The sequence below is a fragment of the Mixophyes fleayi genome, chromosome 1 (genome assembly GCF_038048845.1).
Source record: "Mixophyes fleayi isolate aMixFle1 chromosome 1, aMixFle1.hap1, whole genome shotgun sequence".
Taxonomy (NCBI): domain Eukaryota; kingdom Metazoa; phylum Chordata; class Amphibia; order Anura; family Limnodynastidae; genus Mixophyes; species Mixophyes fleayi.
Genome location: NC_134402.1, coordinates 25,121,013 through 25,145,486, shown reverse-complemented (window position 1 = coordinate 25,145,486; position 24,474 = coordinate 25,121,013). Strand labels below are relative to the sequence as shown.

Sequence of the window (24,474 nt, the reverse complement as noted above, 5' to 3'; positions counted from 1 at the left end):
CGTATTACCGGCAATACTGCTCAGGTTTCGCGGTAACGCGCGTTACTGTGAACTGGAAAGCTAATTGAATATGCCCACATATTGATGTATATTGGAACAGGTGAATCCAGTACTTCTGGATTTTCCCCTCCCTGATCAGAGATAAATGTTTAAGCTCAGTAAGATCCCGGTCACCAGTTCAGTATAAAATAATAACTGCATACACTCAATAATACACTGAGACCAGGGGGTAAATGTATCAAGCTGAGAGTTTTCCGGTGGGTTTGAAAAACCAATCAGATTCTAGCTATCATTTATTTAGCACAATCTACAAAATGATAGCTAGAATCTGATTGGTTGCTGTAGGCAACATCTCCACTTTTCACCCGCCGTTAAACTCTCAGCTTGATACATTTACCCCCAGGGGTGCTGCACAGGCTGTGGTTTGCTCATTTCAACAGTATACAAAACAAAAATTAAAGTGAGACTTTTGTTACAACATAGCAGATTCCACAGAACAGTGTATAGATAGTGTATAGTTATTCAACATGAGAAAGACTGCAGATTCAACATTCACATATCTAACACATTTCTTGACAATGTTGCCTGAGTTATGCCTATAACTATACCAGTCATAGATTTAAAAGTGACACTGTGGCCATAACGTAAGAAGCACACAATAATCTGCGCAGTCCGGAAACTGGTGCATAATGTTAAAGGTTCCGAATGATCTCTCACGTGCTCATATAGATTCTGGAGGTTTGTGCCGTTTAGCCAAAACATTTTAGTAACCTCCTTATCTGAGAGTTAGTGCTTAGACAAACGCACTTGAAAATTATGTACTCTGTGGATCCTGAGTTGTTGCTCCTGCACCATTCTTTGTCTTTCCTACTCCTACGGCTGCAAAATATCTTAATGTCACTCCGACTCTCAAATACATTTTTAAACATTTTTTGAATCTGCTTCTCAAAAGCTGGCCCTGGATCTAGGGCATTGTGATGCTTGTAGTTCTACAAGTACCAGAATATCCTGGTAGCCATGGGTATGCTAAAGCTTGCAGTTCTACAAACACCAGCATATCCACACTGTTTATGGCTGCCAGTAGTGCCACATACAAAACATATTTTTTCCACTATTAAACACTATTACTATTACTAACATAAACCGCCCGCAGACTTCCATCATGTGGCAGTTTGTTCTAGAGGAGGGAGCCTGCATTTTTTTCTAGAGATGAACAGGTACAGGCAGGCTCGGACTGGCCTGCAGGGCAGCAGGACTATCCACCGGTAGGCCCCGCCACATTATAGCCACGCCCCCTCCATTGTTAGGGAGGAGCTAAGAAAACAGCTGACTCCCGACTTGCATACAATTCATCTTTTGGACATACGCGAGAACAGGAAGGGACAGATGCGTTCCACAGTGGAACGCAGGCACCTTCCTCTCCAACAGTAACAAGCACGGACCACGAGAAACATCCTCTGATTTCAGCACACTGGGTACCCGGCCTCGATCTCTATATACATTGAAACTGTAAGTAAACAAAGTTAAATTTGAAAGCATCGCAGCAATAACCATGTGATATATGTGGACAGTGATCTGAATATTTATATTGCACTAGCAGAGACTTAAAGAAATACCAATTCCCATCTACTGGACTTGTATGCTTTGAACATTATTTTATTGAGATATCAGTGACTGTGTTATATCTGGATCAATGCAGCATTTATACTGCCATTTGCCTCCCAGTAGCTAGACTAGTCCAGGTCTATATACCTAGATTTGTCTGATTTTTTTATGTATGTTCAATTGATGCCATGCCATATGTATGTATATAGAAATCAATGCCTCATAATATAAATACTGTGGTTTAATTGGAGTATTTTATTGGTCTATATTAATTTATTTTTATGTATTTTAACCAGGATTCAATAAATTGTGATAAAACTAACATTAAATGTTATCCCACTAATTGAACCGAGCCTCTTGCTCACAGCCTAATACAAGATATAGAAAAATACGAATTGTATTCAAGATAAAAGAATACAAATTCTATTATTAGCATTACACTTGGAATAATACATAAAGTCAATGAGCGCTTAACTTTCAGTATATTATTAGTTCGTAGAGAGGGATAACCTGTGTTAATGCTGCTCTTGCAACAGTAGGGGTAGAGCGCAACTCCTCCTCCCCACCCCCCCCCCCCCCCCCCGTTTTTGCCAAACACTCCCGTTAAACACACTACCACACAGGTGCAGAGAGTCGCGTCTGGGCTCTCTGAACCTGCTCGGCAGTGTGTTTTTCACTTTGAGCAGGGCAGATGAGAGTAGGAGTTCCGGATATCCAACCGCCCAGAGGAGCATGAGCAGGTTAGTAACTAAGTGCGCAGTCAGCCTGTCATTTTAAAAGAGAAGGATGAGCACACTACATTCTTTATATACTACACTATGGTGCTAGCTGTCCTTCGTGGGCTGACCACTCTCCCTTTAGTGTCTGGTCTCGCCTCTATGATGGCTGGCCATACCCCCTCTGGTGGGCCCCTAGCGTTGCAGTCCCCCGGTGGGCCCTTCATGCCCCAGTCCGACACTGGGTACAGGTTTTATTGGCTTTAACAGGAGGATCCCATTCTGTTCATCCCCAGGCACTACTGGAAACCAGCACAGGCTGAGCGCTGGTGCTAGGATCACTTTTGTGGGGAAGGGGGCATGTCAGTTTGTTTAAATATTTATTTTAACATTTCTTTGAACACAGCAAAGGTCTGGGCTGATGGTTATCATAATCTCCACCGACCCTTGCACCAGGAATAAAGCACCTGTAAGAGATATGCTTCATAAGACGGTATCTGCGGCTGTGGCCAACCTCATTATATTGCAATTATATGAACACGCCTTCCCTACGTATGTCCACATTGTCAGTGAATAGACACTGTTTGTTAAGAGGAAAAGATTTTTAGATAAATACAGTGCCCAAGGCCTAAATGACTTTAAATTACCTTCTTTCGATGTGAGGATATAGACTTATAATAGAACTTATGCTGTTGCAATGCATTGTATGATCACTTTGAATGAATATATATGTGATAGATTAAGGGTAATGCAAATATACAGTGATCATAAAACTGTAAAATTGATGATAATAAGTTGATACTCCATCAAACAATAAAACCATGAAGGTCAGGGGGCTCCACAGTCTTAATAAATCTGTAACAATGAAGAGAAGAAGTGCTTTGTAGTGTAGATTATACCTGTGACAACATGGGCTGGACCAAACACATCACCCAGCAGTCAACCAGATATTGTCTTGGATTATTACATTTATATCTTAAAGTTTTTGAATCCTATTATTGTGGTCTGTGGATACCCAGCCAATTATTCAGACATCTGGGGATATGATATGGACACAAACCCACCCAGTTCTTAAGTACAGCCAGATGGGTTGCAAACATCTAAATGGATTACACTATAGATGCTCCTCTATTTCTGGCTAAGCAGCACCTTACATGGGATACAGGAAGTCTGGGTTGATTAAAATCATGGAAGGGGTTAAAACAGGGAGGCTCTTTTCTTCAACAAGGATTAAGATAATCAGAGAAAGGTTTGAGCCACTTTTGTTTTCCTTGGAACTGTGAAATAGTTCTCGGAGTAAACGTATGAAGCTCTGATTTCTGCAACTTTGCAAGGAAAATTTAAATCGACAATGGTTTGCAAAGGCCATATCAGAGTTATTGTTTTTTTATGTTTAATACTGATGATATAATGTATATTTATCTCTATTAGATATATTTATAAGTTTATTAATATAATATTTTGATATATATTTTTTGTAGGTACAATATGATGATTTATGTATTCAATTAGATTTGTTGTGTATCTAATATTAGATTGTTTTTATATACATTTATATATATATATATATATATATATATATATATATATATATATATACATATATATATATATATATATATATATATATATATATATATATAAGCCTAGCGGCGTGTGTTAGTGTGTGTGTGTGTGTGTGTGGAAAAAACTATTTTCTCAGAAAGGGCTCATCCAATTGATCTGAAATTTGGTATACTGACATTATTTGACAAAAAAATTATAATAGTGAAGTCAGTTAACTTCCATCATCCCCCCTTCCCCCGTGGGAGGGGTAGTAAAGGCTAAATTTATGATATGAGGGCTCAAACTCTTGACCGTGTGGGTATTTATTTACCAGAGCCTGTGTTTGGTCATGGACAATTGTATGTCGCATTTTCATGAGTACGGAGAAGCAGTGATGTGAAAGTGCAGGTTATGAATACTGCCCTTCAAGGAAGACTGATTGAGCACAGCGATAAGGTGTTTAGCAGAAACGTTGTGTATCGAAAGGTTTTAGAACAGTAAGACGATGGAGATTAAGGATGTGGCGATGAAGATGAAGGATGAGGTGATGGAGAAGAATGATGAGGTGGTGACATGTGGAGAAAACCACGTTAAAAAAGGGTGCTTACGTCGGGAAGTAGCGCTTTTACCCTGAGGAGGCCTGGCCTAGCCCCAAATGCATGACAAGAACTTTTTTAACACCTTAAGTAGCTTGATTTGACTAGAATGCATGAGTATCATGCACGGGTTAACTTTATATATATATATATATCAAGGTAATGAGAAGAAGCTGCAGGTTGTATTGTATGTTGATGTTTTTATTTTTATTTTTATTTATAATGAGGTATGTTTTACACTATCATGGAACTGCTTGGGGCAGTTGAAGACGTTAGTAAGATTTATTAGAGGTGGTGAGCGGGAGATAATATCTTTAGAGAGAAGAAGTTGTGTCGAAATCCTTATCATTAAACCTGTGTGAAGGCGGAACTCTACTTGCCCTGCTTTGGAAGGGTTGTTATGTTGTTTGGAGGACACGTGTCTTGGATGAGACATGGAGAGGGAGACTGGGAGAAGAGATCAGGTGGCCACCTGGGTTTGACATTGCAACGGTGAGGATGGATTTACAAAGACTATTTCTAACTACTATCCCAGGATCTGGGTAAACTGAAAACTTTTCTTACATTCAATGTGCCTTGTACCGTATGCAGAATTTATTTAGTGTCTCCCAAGACTCCTGTTATATGCTGGACTGTCAGCTCTAATGGAAAATTATGCGCTTTGAGAGGTTCTATCTTTACTCTCATGGAAAGTTTATATGTGCTAACAGAGTTCTGACATGGATTGCTCATTTTTAAATACCAACACTGGAGAGGAAGTGTTTCCTGATTGCTCCCTTTACCTACTATTATACGTTTGGTATTTTATATTGTTCTTTTTCCTTGATTGATGTATATTATATTGATAATAGCTTTATTGTGCTTATTTTGTATAATAAATATTCTAATTTTCTATTATATTGCAGCTTATGTCCATTTTTACTCTGCATTTTGTATAGGTTTTATTAGTTACATGGGGATTTAGTGCTGTCAGGTTTGCACACGAATAATGAGTGGGATCCTGCTGTCTCACCTGGTATTGGCTAGACATCCCCAGAGGCATGGAGTCTAACAGAATGGAAGGTATTTATCAGGGATTCCCGCAAGGGAATTTGGGCTTCAGTGGCTTCCACCATGCAGGTAGCGGCCCTCAAGGGAAGTTCCCAGTGAGACAAATAGAGAATTAGTGTAAGCAGCATTCAGAGAGATACAGTTCAAATAACAGATGATGATCATAGCAATTACCACTAAGGAGTAGAACATAAATGCAAGTTCAATGGAGTACAGAGTAAACTGCAGATGATGGACCACGGCTGTTATATTGGAGAGTAGAAACAGTCAGCAGAGTTCAGTGGTGCGGGCAGAATACATAGTAAGTGATGATCACAACAAATACCACTAAAGAGTCTTATGCAGCGTTCAATGAAGCATAAAGCATACAGCAGACAATGAGTCACAACTTTCACCAGATGGCTGTGGAAGCAATTAGCAGAGGTCAACGATGCAGGCAGAGTAGATAGTGAGAGGTGATCACAGCAGTTACCAGTAATGAGTGGACCAGATGAACAGGGATCAATCATATCCAGGTATGCAGCAGATGATGAGCCAAGGCTTACCACATGGATGTGGAACGAATCAGCAGTAGTCAGCGATGCGTGCAGAGTAAGTAGCGGGCGTGGATCACAGTGATAGAATAGGAGAACAACAGCAAAACTTGTCAATGTTCTTTTCAAAGCTTGTTGGTCTCTCTCAGCCGCTCAGATTCAGAGAAACACTTATCACTCTGCTGGATGATTTACTGTATGACTGAAATACTGGTGTCTATATATTATTAGAATGTTTATTATCTACTCCACATTTATTATACAATAACTTTATACATAAATCTAATTTGCAATTACATATATATTTATAAGTTGTTTAAAATTAAAATTGTTTTTATATTCTTTCTATTACATTATTGATAATATGGACATTAGGTTGTTACAATTTATGACAGAATGTTGCATGCCATTTAAATTCAATTTGCAAAAAAAAAAGCTAGCATGTGGAGTTAATCATAGCGTCATCCTCTCTGCTATTATATTTACAAGATGCTGCACTATTGGTTTAGGATTCTTCTGTCGAAGTCAGCAAATTGGATAAAGTAATTTCAATTAATATCGAGCAAACTTGATTGTCTTTGTCTGAAATTATGCGTAGAGCACGCTACGGCGTGCAAGGGCGTATCCAGCCGCAACACGTGGCAATAACAGTTTTTACACTTTTGTATACATTCGCACAAACACAAACATTTGTAAATAGTACACATTAATCGTAGTTGCAACACATAGTAATTTATGTCAAAATATAGTAGTGTTTATGTGTAATAATATAAGTTATATGCATATTAGTGATACATATGGTTCAGGTTAAAGGAAATGTGTCATGTCTGATATCATATTAATCCCCTATACATCAGCAGCTGTCCGGTGCATTCGGTGAAGAGATCGCACATTGCATACTCTAGTTATTGATGTTAGGGAATAAACCTTTAATATGATGCTGACTATAAAATGCTAATAGACTAGTTGTAATTGAAGTCTGGGCGGGAAGAAAGGAGCACATCCCCTGGAGAGATGACCCCCACCTTTGGATTCTTTAGTTTAAACTAGCCTATGATCTGCAACCCCCTGGACCTTCCTGAAGCCTGAACCAATAGAAGCAAGCCATACCATCTGCATTGTTTCACTGTATTTCTGTTTGCATATAAGCAGTAGCTCTCATCTAGTGTTCAGTCATATTGACCACAGACTTCAGACCTGAATGACTGTTCACTGGATCCAGAGTGCCTGTGATAAGTAACGGCTGTACTTATTATTATTTCGCCTGAATTATTCTACTACTTTTTGAGAATAAATATTTATGCGTTGGAAACACAAATCGAGATTCGACATTCGTTATTGGATAGCGACAAAATGTGCATAACACTTCATATATACATATGCATTGTACGTATCCTGTAGTGTTTTGAATCTGTCTACATACGGCCATATAGTGCCATATAGGCAGAGCATACTTAAATTCAACTAGAAATGTCTCTTCAGATCTGCTCGTACTTGAATAGGGGCGTACTTGCGTGCAATTTCCACCCTAGTTAAACTGCAAATTGCATTCGCTTTGCAGTCCTTAATGAATTAATTCCTCAATGTGAAGGAAGGATCAGGTTTGCCCATCTTAGATACATCCATTTACCGATACAGCAGGTAGGGTGAGGTTCTGAGCATATTTTGCAGGAAAGTAGTGTACAGATTGGTGGCCACTAGATTAGGAAAAATTGTGCAATGTGTCACTCTTGGAGCAGTTTCCGATCGTGGTAACAGTAGAGCTTTAGGGTGCAGAATTGCACAATAGGAAGGTGTTATTTAGGATAGACAATGAGGTGATGGTGGAATTTTTAAACTCTCTTTCAGAAAAATTACTTCAAGTAGTGGCATTATTGTTGGCTCTGATGTTGAGATATTTGAAGTTGAATATTGGGGTGGGGGCTAGGCACATTACAGAAGCTAACAGCAAATGCGTTATCTATGTTTAATATTTAAAAATTTCACATCTTGGCTCCACAGGCAGAATTCACTTCTTACAAATGGACTACCTACATTTAGGAGTTAGAGACCACAGGGGTGTTAAGCTGATCCGACCTCTATAGCATGGATTATCTGAAGTGCCTACTGCAGGGACTGGGACATCTAGAGTGACTTCACACAGGCAAAAGGGTTAAGACTCTGGGAATATCTCAAGTTAAGGCTATGAAGCAATTTTTGTTGCAGATGAGAGGAAGTGAGTTTGCAGCCAGCTCAGCTGGAAGAGTACTGGCAGAAATGTGTTTTGCTTACATACTTTAGATTGGCCAAATGTGAAAAAGGAATTTAATATAAGGGGGATGCTAACCAAATGAAACAGGCTGTAGTCACAGATTCCCGTAGAGTTGATTACCGGCAACTTTAAAAGGAATCTTGTCTCAATTTTAAAAAATATTATTTCATGCAGCATTTGTGCCGGCAATCTTTAGGGCCATATGAATATGTGAATTGATCAACAAAATAGAGGCTGGACAGATGGATGTGAGTCATATTGAGTTAAGTGAGGAGGATTAGTTCTTGTTATTAGGAGGTCTAAGCTGAGCAGTTGAAAAGATGGAGATGGACCAAGTTGGGAAAGCTTCATGAGCCCATTATATCCCTGGTAGAGAGGGCAAAAAAGTTTTTGAACATGCGCCCACAAGTTCCTGGTCCTTTATTCAAAAGGATTTACCAAGGAATGATGAGAGCTAGATTGGATTGTGCAGGGATTGAGGCTACAAATTTTACTACTAATTAATTTTGTATAGGTGCAGCTACAGAGGGGATGTATAAAGGCATGGATGACGCACCCATTAGACGTATAAGCAGGTAGAGATCCAACAAGTACCGGCTATATACACGCCCATAGTGATGGAGATAGTCTGTGAGTTGTAGCTGATTTAAAATATATATTTAAAAGGTAAAATGGGGTGGAAGCAGGGCCAGGGTGCCGGGCTTTTGGTGGCACCACTGAGGGCTGGTGACACCCAGCAAGAAAAAAATGCTTTGGGTTAAGAACTCCACATGGAGCACATGAGGCACAGAGCGCGTCCTGCACTGAGCGCAAGGCCCGTGTGTGTGTGTGTGTGTGTGTGTGTGTGTGTATGTGTCTGTGTGTCTCTGTGTGAGTGTGTGTGTGTGTGTGTGTGTCTTTGTGTGTTCATTTATTGAGGAATATCTGCATCTTTCTCAAAGCAAGTACAGTAAATCTCAGAATTTTCTGCCTGATCCTGACAACTTCCCTGTGCATGGAATAGTTATTAGAACTTTTATTTCTAGGTGCCTTCATAGTCACTGTTAACAGAGACACTGGACTCTAGACTGACTAAATTTTATAGCAACAAGCGATTAACCTTCATAAATCGCTTTTGAATAAATGTCCTTTGTTCTCTAATTAAACACATTTCTGCAAGTCACAATGATTTTCTTACAACAACAGAAGTCCTATTACTCCTTTAGATTTTGTGTAAGAAGATCAAGTTTTTGCTTGTGCAACATGCGGCTTTTTAAGAAGAATTGCTGAGTAATGCAAAAGATTTATCCGTAGTTGATGCAAACCTGGGGAGTTTGTATCATCATTCACCAATAGCAACCTGGTGTGACAGCAGCCTAAATTCTGTACAAATTATCAAACCCATGCGGAAGATGACTTGGGGTATATTTACTAAACAGCAAGTTTAAAAAGGAGGAGATATTGCCTATAGCAACAAATCAGATTCTAGCTGTCATTTTGAAGAATACACTAAAGAAATGAAAGATAGAATCTGATTGGTTTCTAGAGACAACATCTCCACTTTTTCAAAACCACAGTTTAGTAAATATACCCCTTGGTCTCCTAAGGCAATAATGAGCGTGAATGAGCAGGTGTTCCTAAGAAGCAAAAGATTAGAATCTATTAACATTAATTTTAATACAGTTTTACATCAGATGCAGTCAGCTCTCTGTAGACATCACAACAGAGTATAGAGAGCACTACCTGCACCTACTTTTTTCTTTTACTTTCAGATTTTATTGTCATTTTCTTCATCATGTATAGGAAACCTGCTTCTGCTGATGTGCCCATGATTTTCAAAAGTAGTTACCCTGCAAAGGAATCACAAGGCATGTTACCCTCAACGAACTGCAATCAGCCTGACACCAGAAAAAAAGTGGTGCTGAAAAGGAAAGTAACTTTGTTAAGAGGGATCTCTATAATAATTGGAGGTATAATTGGAGCAGGAATTTTTATCTCCCCCAAAGGAATATTACAGCATACCGGGAGCATAGGAATGTCTTTAACTGTGTGGACAGCTTCTGGCATTCTTTCTCTCTTTGGTAAGTATCACCTTGTGATATTTACTGTGTACTTATGTAATATTACATACGTAATGTAAGGGGAAGTTGAATCTTGCATGGATTGACAACTGTTTTATATATAATTTAAGTATGTATTTATCTGTTATATAAGAGAACAAAAACAACTTGAGCGCTCCTTAACAAGAATATATATGAAAAATATATGTAAAAATGAATAATGGAAAAATCTGTAGTTCGTCACATCCCTACTCAAGGGTGTCAACCTTGTAAGAAACCAAGAAAAAGAACGATGTGGGTGCGCCAAACATAACAGATTATATATAAAAAAGTTTTAGTAACCGTGACTGATAGCGGCCTTCATTGTATCCGAATCAGTTTATTGCAATATGAGAAACAAATATATAAAATATGCACAATACAGAAGTGTATCACATATACTTAATGCAATGGTATATTCAACCTCTATTTATATGAATGTATCAGTGCTGCTCATTGCCAAGCTCTGTAGCTTCAGCCATTGTTATGGAAATGTCTTTCTACGGCTCCTACAAGTCAATATACATAAATATTACATTTTTGAACCAGCATTGTTAAATTCTTCAGTCTATACATTTTTATTGTCTGTGTTTACAGCTCCCAAATACTGTTCCAATAATTAAAAGACCAAAAGTTATCAAGTAAAAGTATATGGTTATGAATGAATCATAGGTGTTACAAAAGGAAGCATCACTATGTTATTATATGAATGTTATAGATATTCCAATAGTATGTGCATGAATTAACATTAGTCAGTGGAAAATATTCCATTCCATGTAAAGAATACCTGTGTACCAACAATTGTGTAATAGTTATGTACACTGGAAAAAAGAAAGTAGATAGTAAACCTTTAAGTCCAGACAGCTGCCAAGCAAATTTGCACTGAACTCTTAAATCATTCTAGGGAGTATATTTACTAAACTGCGGGTTTGAAAAAGTGGAGATGTTGCCTATAGCAACCAATCCGATTCTAATTATCATTTTAGTACATTCTACAAAATGACATCTATAATCTGGTTGGTTGTTATAGGCAACATCTCCAACTTTTCAAACCTCAGCTTCGTAAATATACCCCTTGGGAGCAATTATATGTTTTTGGCTCTGAAATCCCCCCAGATAAGAAATGTGAGAAGTCAGACATTTGGGGGAAAAAATAATTGAAAAAATATTGACAGGTGTGGCAGTATTATTTGTGGCCAATAGGTGTCACCATACTGAGTGCGGGCTGCCGACATGAAGAGCCAACAGCTTCTTTCCTGTGAAGCTGCTGCTCCTCTGTGTCATCGGTGGGATGGGAATGTGACATTGGGCTATGATGGCACAGCCCAGCACCACACTCCCAGTTTGACAGGAACAAGAAGCGTGCAAGGGAGGGGGCGCAGCTTCCGTTGTGGGTGTATAGGACATCAACCTTTCGTCGATCCCATGCGAGTGTAATATGGCACTGGAGTTTTTGGTTTAGAAATTGGTAAGACGACATCCCCTCCTGAAAGCCCACATTTGTCCCAGCAGCTAGCTCATATTCAAGTCAATTAATTTAGGCCAACCCCTTCTTTCCAAAATTGCTATATAAAAATATAAACTGTACATATTGGGCTCATTTAAGGGTGGACACATTTGTGCTCCTAACGTACATAGAAATAGACACGTTAAAAAAAAACCATATCTATATATTATGCTAACAAATTTTAAACAAATGCTTAATTTGATAGATAGATATATTGTGTTATGTAATGTCCTGTTGGTTTAATTTGACATCAAGACAAATACTCATTAGTCTCATTAAACTGATTTGCAAATTAATCACTATACATTGCGAAACATAGCCATCTGAATCATGTGCTTATGGAGATTGAGTGGTAGAGTTTATAAGTTTACAATGAACTATTGTATACTTTATACCAACATGTTTAAATGACATTTATAGAGCTCTGGCTTATACATATGCCATTTATATAGTGGCCTTTTGGAGCAAAATTATATCCACTGAGTATATAGAGCATTCCACTTGGCATTACTGAGACAGATTTTCCGGCCTAACTCTAAACCCAACCCTTAGATTAGAATATACAGGTGATGGGTCCTGGCATTGCCCCCTTAAACCGGCAATTTGACTGTTTCCATATTAAGTGACGACAATCCCCAATGCCAGCATTTTCTATAGTTGGAATTATATGAGGCGCGTCGGAAATGTTCTCTGTGTGTTTTATGGTAAGTCTGTATTTCTTTCATGTTGGGCTTATAGCAATCAGAAGTTTTGTGTCGCTATACTAAGTGTCTGCATTCTCACAATAGGAATAATGACTACCACCGTAATTAAGTACCCATGTAAAACTTAATTGCAATTATTTTCATATATTATCAGTATTTGCTAATTCTTGGAAAAATATATAATATTGTAAACTGCACCACAGGACCTCTCTGAGCAGGGTTGGCGGCGAACATTAGACTAGGGGGCAAGTACACAGCACTGGCAGATGAGAAGTGACCTGTCCTTTCAAAAGTAGTGTTAGGTATACAACTCAGAGACTGATTTATCAAAGCCTAAAAGACTTTTTGCAGTAGAAAATGGGTGTTAACCATCCCCTTATCTCCACCTCAACCTGTTCCACAATTATAAGGAGAGAGCTGCTGCTCAGCTTTATCAAATCTTACCCAGCCCTTCTGATGCTGTGTTTTGCATAGAGGGGCCAATACCTGGCATATAGTGGAGTGAGGAGTCCAACCACAGTGACTTGAGACACGTGCCCTCTAATGGTCAGTATAGGTGTGAGCCACAGTCGGTTAGATGTGAGGAGGATGAGTTCTCTAGCTGCAGGCTCAGGCACACCTTACTGTAGGTCACAGGCCAAGTAAATGGGGGTTATACAGCCCTCTACCTTCTACTGGCCCTGCTGACTGATGTTCCTTGTCCAGATTTTGATTATCAGCTCAGAGCATGGCCGGATTAAGGGGGGGGCACAGGGGGCACGTGCCCCGGGCCCCCCTCTCTCTGAGGGCCCCCCGCCGCCGGCTGAGAGGAGAGAAGCCGCCGCGCAGCACCTACAAGCCGGTGATCTAAAATGTACAGCAGCCGCGGTGCTGCTGTACATCTGGACTCCTGCCAATGACTTGGTCCGTCTGAAGGGGGGAGGGTTTGTATTAATGAGAGGTGCGCGGATGCATCAGGGGGGGGGGGGTATGCGAAGAGAGGGAGAGAGAATGAGGGAGTGAATCTTAGGTGAGTAAAAAAAAGTGATAACAGCTTTGTCTTGGACCTCTTCTGCTTGAATAGCGATCATAACTGTTCTGTGTATGACTTGGAGAAAGCTTAGTGTACAAAATGTCAATGTAATGTTCTTGAAATATAACTGAATAATAAATTATCTGAGTGTGAGAAACCGAGAGTAAGAGAAGACAGGGGGGCAGAGAGTATGAGGCTGAGACAGTGTGGCAGAGAAAGGAACAGTGAGAGAGAAAGGACAACGGGAGAGAGAGGTGGAAAGGGAGAGAGGTGAGAGATTGAGACAGAGAAAAGATAATAATAATATGTGGGCTATTAATTTAATGGTGCAGTTTCCATGAGGACTAATTATTTAATTGATAGGTGCTATCATATATATTTATTTTACTGGTGTTGGTGGAATATTTAATTAAATGCTGTGCGGGTTTCGGGACTATTTATTATTTAATTCGGGTCTATGTTTGGGGAGAAGGAGGGCTAATTTATTAAACGTGAATATGAAATATTAATTGTCACCAATGGTTGTGTGAAATTGGTTTATTTGTTACATGTGAATGCTATTAATTTATTGCTGGGCCGTTTTTTGGGGAGGGAAATAGTTTTTATTAAATGTGTATGCTATTAATTCAATGTCAGGGCTAGTTGGGAGAAACAGTTCTATTATTAAATTTGTATACTATTAATTTTATTTAATTTTATATTCAGGCCTATTTGCAGGGAGGGAGGCCTACATATTAAATGTGGGTGCATTGATTTAATGCCAGGACTGTTTTAGGTTTCACGAACATTCCAGGATCTACACAAGCAACAACTGAGTTTAAGACACCAGCAGCCATAGGTGATGAAAGTTACAAGAACAGGTAGGAGAGAGCAAGACAGTCTGCCATCTGTTCTGAATCTGGTTGGACAGTCCCGAATTTGGGTGACTATCTCGCTTAGTCAGGATTTGGTCCAACTACAAGGACAGTTGGGAGGTATGTCCCACATCACACTGTACTACTGGTGAAGGCAGAGCTGTGTGCTCCTAACAGTAGTGCACACAGTATTGTCTGTGTATATGTCTAAAATTATAGCCATAGTACACCATAGGGGCCCCCCTGTCTAAAGTGCCCCGGGCCCCCCAGAGCCTTAATCTAGCTCTGGCTCAGAGTAGAATTTATGGGCAATTTTAGTTTATGGCTAGGTGGGGCATTGGATGGTGGAATGGCAACAACTGAATTTAAATACTATGGGCACTGGACATCATCCACCGGCAGAGATATTGCAACACATAAATCTTAATTTGAAAAGGTCATTTCAATGGCCTCAAATAAACTTATTTGCTTAGGTGCTTAGAAGTATTTTCTTAAGCTACTTGCACAATAGAAACCTTTTGTTATATTAAGATGTGAATATTTTGGATGAACCATTGAAAACAAAACAAAAGCATTTTAACTTTACAGGATGTTTATGGAATGTATGTATAAAGAAAAACAAAAAAGGTGGAGGACCTTGTGTGTGCTGCATATACTGTATTTACAAAGCAGTCTTACCAGTATTGTCATTGATTTATTAATTGAGAAGTTTATGTCAGTTTGTTCACAAAGAATCTAAATTAGAGTAGGTATATTTATGTACATTTATGAGATTATATAATTTCTTTATTTAATGGTGTCTCAATTTGAGATCATTGAGATTCAATATAGAAACTTATGGACTGAACCCATATTCATGAAGTTTTGTCTTTTTCCGTGATATACAGTTTAATAAATGGCTAATGTCAATTATTGGTTGGTGACGAGATATTCTAGAAGAGGGAATACCATTTTCTGGGCCAAACTAATATTCAAGAGTATTAAGCTTGGGCTTAATGCCCAACTTGCATAGCATAAATTATGAAAATTTGCACTGTGATAAAAGATAAAGCATCATATGCGCTCATGCAGAGTTGTACACTGCTTGCACCTCCTTATGACTGGAGAGTCGGAAAGCAGAAGCGGAATCTGAGTACAGTAAGGGGCGTGTACATGCAAATGCATCTGAGGCAGACCAGCACGGAGATGGCCTCTTCTGATTGGCTGATTGTGAAACCACCTCTGAAGCTGACAGTTGCTTTCTGCCTTGATCATGTATATATTATAGGATTATAATGTTTCTATATTATCTATATAATATCTTCTATATTATATCAAGCCTTATAGCAAATGTGTTTTTTGCTGTCAAGACAATTGTTAATAAACTCTTTTTGTACTTATGACCTGGTTGTGTATGTGGGTGTAGGTATAAGAATGCCTGACTTAAACCTGGTGTATATACTACAGATGCAGAGCTGGACAAATCTTGCCATACGTGTGACTTACTATATGTGCCAAAATATGCTATTTATATGAGCAGCTTTATTTAGCACAAATTGTGTTGAATACTTGTCGCTAGCTTCTAGTAAACTGATATGCGTAATGTTGGTTCAGCCCACAAGCTGGCTACAATAACTTTGTGTAGGTGATGGGTAAACTTTTTACAAATCTTTACTTTCACATGACTACACTTTTTAATTCTACTGACATTCCAATTTAATATATTTTAAACAAAATAGTTTCAATTCTCTAAACATACTAACTGGGGTAAAAGTAATTACAAATGCAAGATATAAATACACCATCCAAACAATAACTGAAAAAGACACTATGGGCTAGATTTACTAAGCTGCGGGTTTGGAAAAGTGGGGATGTTGCCTATAGCAACCAATCAGATTCTAGCTTTCATTTATTTAGTACCTTCTACAAAATGACAGCTAGAATCTGATTGGTTGCTATAGGCAACATCCCCACTTTTTCAAACCCGCAGCTTAGTAAATCTAGCCCTATGACTTTTCTTTATACATAACTAAATTTATATTCCGCTATTATTATCACCATTTACATTGATATTCCTATTACATTCTTAAATCCAGTATTCTGGCTCACTCCTATTCATTTAGATACATTTGTTGTTAATTTACTTTATTTTGTCATGTAGATGAACATTCATCTTTCACCTATCAAATGTCCACTTTAAACCCGAGACCTTTTTAGTTCTATCTCTGTATGAGTTATATGTTATTATTCTCATGATCATTAAATGATATGTGATTATACTGTACTTGTAAAGTGTTAATTCTTGAAAGTTTATTTAAACTCTGCCTGAAAGCTAAAAAACTAAAAAGATTATTTTTACAAAAGACTTTAATTAGCAGAGTCTCATTAGTAAACTCTCAGGGATAGTTTCTAATGTAGCAAATAATACACAGTTATCCATTATTTCTGTGTTATTGCTTTCTACAACTAAATAATTACTTCTTGTTTGTCACTAAATGTTATATCAACTTTGTTATTCCTAATAGAACGGTCTCAAGTACATCCATAGACAAATCTAAAGAATTTTGTGACAGAAGCATTTAGCTGCTGTCTACTCCTAGAGAAGATAACAATTTGGGACACTAGAGAGTCAATAATCAGGTTCTCATCTTTAGGTCTAGAGATAATTGTTAATATTTTTTATCTTTTTACAAAACACAAAACTTTTCATCCCACTTCTTATGATTTGCACACCACGGCAATTCATCTCTTTACCCACAACATATAAGCAGAGGCTCAGTGGTTAAATGTACTGAATGTAAAATAATACTTTAAATTCCTTGCTGGAGATCCTGATCCAAATCCCAGTGTCAACTTCTTGTTGTCCTGGATACGTGATTGTCTTTAAATTCTAACTACCCAAATGACTGTACACTCATCTATGTACACTCATCTATGTAGGGAAACTGTGTCTGGGGAATATGTGTGCATCACTTTGTAGAAAACAATAATTGTTACATATAAAACAAAAATTATTAATCTTTCCCTCAACACATAGAAGTAGCAACTGTGAATTTTCAATGACTTCACACTTTAAAGAGATTAAACTACAGCCAGATAATCGGTCAACCTAAATATTGATTGGAATTGGCAGTAGGTTTTTGCCCAAACACAGTGCAATTTGTGGCTGGTTATATCTAAAGTGGGTTAATCTGCAGTGTATATGGGTACCTTTTAGTATACGCCTGAAGGGTTGCCAAGAAAATTACAGTTTTGGTAGATGTACGTTTTCAGGGTGAATTGTAATCCTGCAGTGCTAATGTCTTTAGGATAGCAACACATTTTGCAAGTTGAACTTTTGAGAGATACCCTTCATCATCTGGAGAAGTGATTGGGGGCTTTGGCAATTGTTCTTGAAAATTAGTGAATAATAAGTAGCAATAAGTACTATTGTGTTACAGTATGTCCATTCCATAATATTCTTATTTTTATCTTGTAGCTTTAGCCACACCATACACCTTATGTATGGTTTACACCACATTACTACAGTGAAAAATACATATTTCCTGTTGTCCTGGTCTACACATACACTTCTCCTTACAATGATCTGTACACTGGCAATTCCCTATCCATGTTAAAGTATTAATTTTATATTTTCTTTGTACACTTCACATCAGATTGTAGCTTACTTTATTTTTATTTTTTTTATTCACTCAGCATATAATAAATGTACATTATGGGCCTCATTTAGAGTCGGACGCAATGTGCGTCTAAGACTTATATGCTTGGTAGGGTATTACGAGTGGCATGCAACCCCAGTTGTGTCCCACTCGTAATACCTTACCAAGCTGCGACCAGTTCCTGCAGCTAGATAACTACTTGCGCCACCTACTTCCTGACGCACTTTTTCAGTCTTGTTTTGACGCGTGTTCTGCCTGCGTCTTGATCTGACTAGGGTAGTTTTTGCAGTAGACGCCCATAGTATCTGAATTATTCACAGTCTCGGTTACATAATTCCGTGTTCCACCCTTTCCCTCGTACTGAGATACAAGCCGTCACAGTGTACACTGCGTCTGAAAATCAGACAGAAATGCAGGGAACTGTTGCTTATTCCGCATGCTTTGGACCCACAATTTATTTGCAAAATGTGCCTAGACTACCGCTGAGGTGCATGGGTTTACTTAGTAAGATGGCTGCATTTAAGGAAGAGCAGAAGTTTGCACATGCCAAGGGGAATAGATGGGTAAAGTGAATCCTAGTACGCAGTAGGTGTAGCGCATGCGCCTAGTTTGGTGGAGCAGTGCAGAAAAAAGCTTTCCATTAGTGAAGCAAGATTATTGAAATGAGTGGGCAGGGCCCATTTATAGTAACATTCCCTTCTGAGTGGAGGGGCGGGGAAAGCTAGGTCTTGTATTTTGTACCACCTTAGCTGGTAGTTCGCAGTCTCATCCTATACTTCTAGAGGGACCTATTTTGTTTTTCCATGTAGCACTTTAGCATTTACAAATGCATTCTGCAGTATAATAGTTTAGACAAATAAAAAAAGTTTCAGACAAATACATGTGCATGTACTAAAAACAGTATTTAATCCTCTCACTCTAATGATTAAGTTAAGCTGTAAATGAGCCCATCTCACCCAGAGAAAGACTGAAAGTCTATTTTGAGTATAAAAAGTGTATTTTACTTACTGAATGGGGGATACTATCGTGATAAGAGGCTGGACTTTAATGTGACATTTACACTTTTGCTCAGTGCACCTCTGAATAAATCTGTGCCCCACACTGAGTTGCAGTTTAGTTTGTGGAGGTGTCTTCTAGGACTTGAGAGTAGACATGCACACTGAAATGTGCTGGGTGGATCACCCACACAGACTGTGACAAGCATAATGCGCTTTGCCGTGTATGCTGAGTATGCTTCATAAAATATCTCCACAGCTTCTAGAAGCATTTCCTTACTACCATCACTATCAAGAAAATGTGTCTGAGATCTTGGACCATAAGGATAACTATGTTATAATGATTCAAATGTTTTAGAAGATCACTAAAACAAATTCTGTCTATCAACAGTACTGGTGATATAAGAGAAGGGGTCCTAAGATCCACCTCAATGATCATTTTCAGGGATGCCCTAAAACCCTTTTGTCAGATTTCTGCTGTTAGCCTGTTTGTTTGGTTATCTACCAACTACACCGATCCATGATATGACACATTACGTTTATGGTACTCAGTTTGTCAAATGTCTAAATTTTCCGACTTCTGATAAAACTGGGACATATTGCATAGGAGGAGAATTATACAATAAGTCTAATTATAATTTGTTTGTTCATCCTCTATAAATAAAAGTACCTGCTATTAAGTAAACGGTTACAATACACCACATCACATTATAGCATTAGAAATTGTAGTAATTAGTAATGTGTGTAAGTTGGAATTTTTCTATCCTATTGTAACCACTCCTGATATTGTCATGATATGAGCACATCTTTCATAACTACCTAATTACTGTTTTTGTTGAATATACTGGGAACATTACGAAAATATAAACTGCACATTGCTGTTGCCTCTTCTTCATTGCACCACCCCCTTCTACCCGTCCCAAAGACTTAACACTCTAACTTATAGAAAAATAAAGACACAGAAAACCATTCAAACAATTGGCAAACAGGTCACAGCAGATTGCAGCTAACAACTAATAACAAAACCAAACAGTGTGTGGCCAACAGGCATGAACCAACTACTTCCAGGACATAGTGCTTTACAGTTGTCCGGTGCTAAATCTGGTGTCATAGTGACTACACACCTTCTGGGCTTACAATGACGTGCTCACACAAGCAGGTCAAGAAGTCCCCCACACTAAAGGACCAAGAGACAGGTTGCTTCGAAGGGGGCAGTGACTTGCGGCCAATCAGCAATACCACCATATGAATTAGTCGCTGACTGCAAAAACTTTTATGTCAACGGTGCCTCACCTGTGAGAGGGAGAAAAATGTTAAAACAGAACCCAGAAATGTGGGGAGGTGAGGAGAGAATTCCTGCATCAAAAATAGAGAACCAGCAACTGCTCGGGGGAGAATAGATGGGCCTAACCAGAGCCCCTTCACTGTGGATATTATTCTTGGGAGATGTCAGCAGACTTAACCCCGAATGTGTAAATGAATGACTCATGCACAAGCGTTCTGCTTATGGCATCGCTTGTCACTTTAGCTGTTGATTCTGTTTGCAACACTTTGTCTGAGCATCATATTTACAATGTGTCGTTTAATTGTGTAAGTAATTTCTCTTGCAGAGATGATAACCATGTGATGTGGTATTGTGCAGACTCATTGTGACATCTGCAGTTCTCCTTATTATACTCATGAAATATCTAAAAGTAGTTTAGGGAAAAATCTGGTTTAGCACAAAGTTTCCCTAAACAAATCCTAAAGTATATAAATATACAGTATTCCAATATGCTTCTCAGGAGAGCAGAGTCCAGTCTCTTCAAGACTAGACGTGGGCAGTGATGTCCTAAACTTTGCTATGTGAGCGGGCAATGCCATATTCTGACCCTGCTCTGGTCATGAAGTAGTTAAGGTTAAAAATATGGACTATATTCGCCAAAGGGTTTTCAATTGCTCATTTGGAATGTATGCTTTGTATCAGATTACATATATTGCTAACTTGATAAATGTGCACTGGGCATAGTCTGATCTGGTCAGATGACATTTTCTGAATATTTTAGAGGGAGTTTGTGAGAGACATTTGTGTCACTTTGAAATAATATTTAACATGTTAAAGTTATGTAAATTAATTTTTACCTGAAAGTAATATAAACTGAAGAGGATTTAAGTGGGTATGCCCATTACGTACATGATAGAAAATTGAACTCTTTAAATATATTATATTATTATTTTGGCAAAATAATTTAATATGATTGTTTCCATTATCCAACAGGTGCTCTTTGCTATGCTGAACTTGGAACCTGCATAAAAAAATCTGGTGGCTCCTATACTTATATATTGGAGGTATTTGGCCCATTACCTGCATTTTTGAGAGTGTGGGTAGAACTGATTGTCATTCGGTAAGTAACATATGTGCTTTTTTTCTTGTGTTTTGTGTTTGATTGTTAAATAATATTGTGTGTTATACACGAGTTATTCATTGAGACATGTTGTATTCTTAAGCTGGGCCTCAAATGTTTTTAGTACCACCTTTATATATAACCACAACAAGAACTACCCCAAATAGCAAAAAATCCCCAGATCTTTCAAAGTAAAAAATATTAATATTAACACAATGTTAATGTACAAAATGGTAACTTCTACTGTCAACCAAGAGTAGAAAAAGGAGGTTACTGGCATAAGCAGCAGACTGATTTGTTATAATAGAGTCATTAGCTTAAAACTAGTTAGAGCACATTCAGTTATATTCCACTTAAAGTTATCAAGACAGTGTCAATGAATGAAGTAAGCTGAAAAACATAGCCAGTCTTAAATATTTATCTGTGTTGGTTATTTAACACCACTGTTAGCAGAAAAAGTCTCAAATGTGGGCAAAATGCAGCCCTGGAGTAAAAATGCTGTTTTGTAACATTGCGCTGTCATTTTTGTTTGACTTACTACATGAAGATCAGGGGCCTGATTCATTAAGGTTCTTAAATGAAGAGGATACTCATTTCAGTCTCCTGGACAAAACCATGTTACAATGTAAGGGGTGCAAATAAGTGTTCTGTTTTACACATAAGTTAAATACTGCCTGTTTTTTCATGTAACACACAAATATCAACTTTAAATTTCAGTGTACAAATAAGCTATCAAATATTTGTGTGTTACATGAAAAAACAGTCAGTATTTAACTTATGTGTAAAACAGAACACTTATTTGCACCCCTTCCATTGTAACATGGTTTTGTCCAGGAGACTGAAATGAGTATCCTCTTCATTTAAGAACCTTAATGAATCAGGCCCCAGGTGACTGCAGCAGCTCAAAGTTTTGCTCCATATGTTGGGAGTAGTGGAGCAAACTGGATGTTTACTGCTAAATGTGCATATCTACTAACATCTTAAGAGGCTAAATTGTGCCAATATAATGTTAAACACAATTTACACCAAAATGTTACTGAATTAACCAAACTCCACCCAAATCTGTCTAGCCACACCCATATCAAGGCCATACACTCTTTCCAGTATGCTGCACACCTTTTGGGGTCCGAGATTCAGGACAGTCCAGCCAAAATCAGAACCTTTTTGAATGTGAATATTCCATACTCTGCACCAATAAGCAAAAATGATAACAAGATATTTAATGAGTTTCACAGAGATGATGCATTTAGGGAGTGCTCATTTAGCATTAAGGGCAGTGGTTCCCAAACTTTTGCAGTTTGCGGCACCCTTAGAGTCTCCATAATTTTTTCAAGGCACACCTCCAAAACAATTACCAAGCAGTTCTGTTTTATAAGTAGTTGGGTCAAAAAAACGTAATAAGTATTTAGGTCAAGACAGAAATACTTTTTTAGTTGTATGCAAAAATAATACACATAAATCCAAGGGAAAATAATATTTTTATATTTTTTTCTGTCAAAGTATAATTTACAGCCTACTCACACTGTACCCCTTTATCCACAAACTTTTCCCACTTCATCCACACACTCTGTGCCCTCCTTCATCTCCACACACTCTGTGCCCCTGCATCATCCTCACTCTGCCCCCTCTGAGAGGAGGATACAGAGGGGTCAGAGTGAGAGGAGGATGCAGAGGGGTCAGAGTGAGAGGAGGATGCAGAGGGGTCAGAGTGAGAGGAGGATGCAGAGGGGTCAGAGTGAGAGGAGGATGCAGAGAGGGCAGAGTGTGAGGGGGAGGCTGAGGGGGCAGAGTGAGAGGAGGATGCAGAGGGGGCAGAGTGAGAGGAGGATGCAGACGGGTCAGATTGAGAGGAGGATGCAGAAGGGTCAGATTGAGAGGAGGATGCAGAAGGGTCAGAGTGAGAGGAGGATGCAGAGGGGGCAAAGTGAGGATGATGCAGAGGGGGCAGAGTGAGAGAATGATGCAGAGGGGAGTTGCAGCGCACACTTTGGGAATCACGGATTTAGGGGAATCTTTTTCTACTTGCCTGTTTTTTTACACATGTTTGGAGGTGGCAGAGATCTGGTTATGACCTATACCTTCAACTTCACACTAATCAAATTCATTTTTTTAAGCAGGAAAGCTTATTGTGTGCGGAAATACCAATATATAAAAACATTACAATGTACAAATGTGACTACTGTAATAAAGACAGTACTGATGCCTCCTTCATCTTATGACACAAACAAGAATTTTAATAGCAAAATGCAAAAGTTTAAATTGATTAAGAGGATGGTGATAAAGTAATAGGGGTCTATTTATCAAGTATTAAACAGTGCTAAAATTACTGTTTCAGCAGATTTAGGCATTTTTTTAAGTATAGTAGCAAGGTAACAAATGTCTAAGGCAGGAGATATCAGAGATATCTGCTGCATTAGGCAAAGTATCACAAAATACAGCAGTCCCCATATTTCTTAACAAGTTAACCTGTGCATGATACTCATGCATTCTAGTCAAATCAAGCTACTTAAGGTGTTAAAAAGGTTCTTGTCATGCATTTGGGGCTAGGCCAGGCCTCCTCAGGGGGAAAGCGTTACTTCCCGACGTAAGCACCATTTTTAACGTGGTTTTGTCCACCTGTCACCACCTCATCATTTTTCTCCATCACCTCATCCTTCATCTTTATCGCCACATCTATCCAGATGTCTATCCAGAGACAGGGATCTCTCTTAGCGGTCCTGAGTATCACAGTCCTCTCGCTCTTTCACCCCCAGCAACCACCAACCACTCCCCATTGTCACCCCCGGCAAACACCAACCACTCCCAACTGTTACTTCTCCTTCAAGAAATATATATATATATATTTAAAATCTTTATAAACACTTTTAACAATTAACAAATTAAATTAACAAATTAAAAACATCTTAGTTTACCAAATTTCAGCTCTTTCTGAGTTTTTTTTCCACACACACTAAGAATTTAGTAGGTCAGTGTATAACTCCGCCCAGCAGGTGGCTCTGCAGCAAA

At 38.5% G+C, this 24,474-nt stretch overlaps 1 protein-coding gene across 1 annotated transcript in view; it reads left to right on the top strand.

Moving 5' to 3' along the window:
• Positions 1–10,070: 10,070 nt before the first annotated feature.
• Positions 10,071–24,474, top strand: part of LOC142109131 (cystine/glutamate transporter-like) — a 129,446-nt gene continuing 115,042 nt past the window's right edge. Inside the window, exons 1-2 of the mRNA XM_075193226.1 lie at positions 10,071–10,356; positions 21,342–21,468. Coding sequence (XP_075049327.1) covers positions 10,071–10,356; positions 21,342–21,468 — 413 coding nt within the window. The remainder of the gene's footprint in view (positions 10,357–21,341; positions 21,469–24,474) is intronic.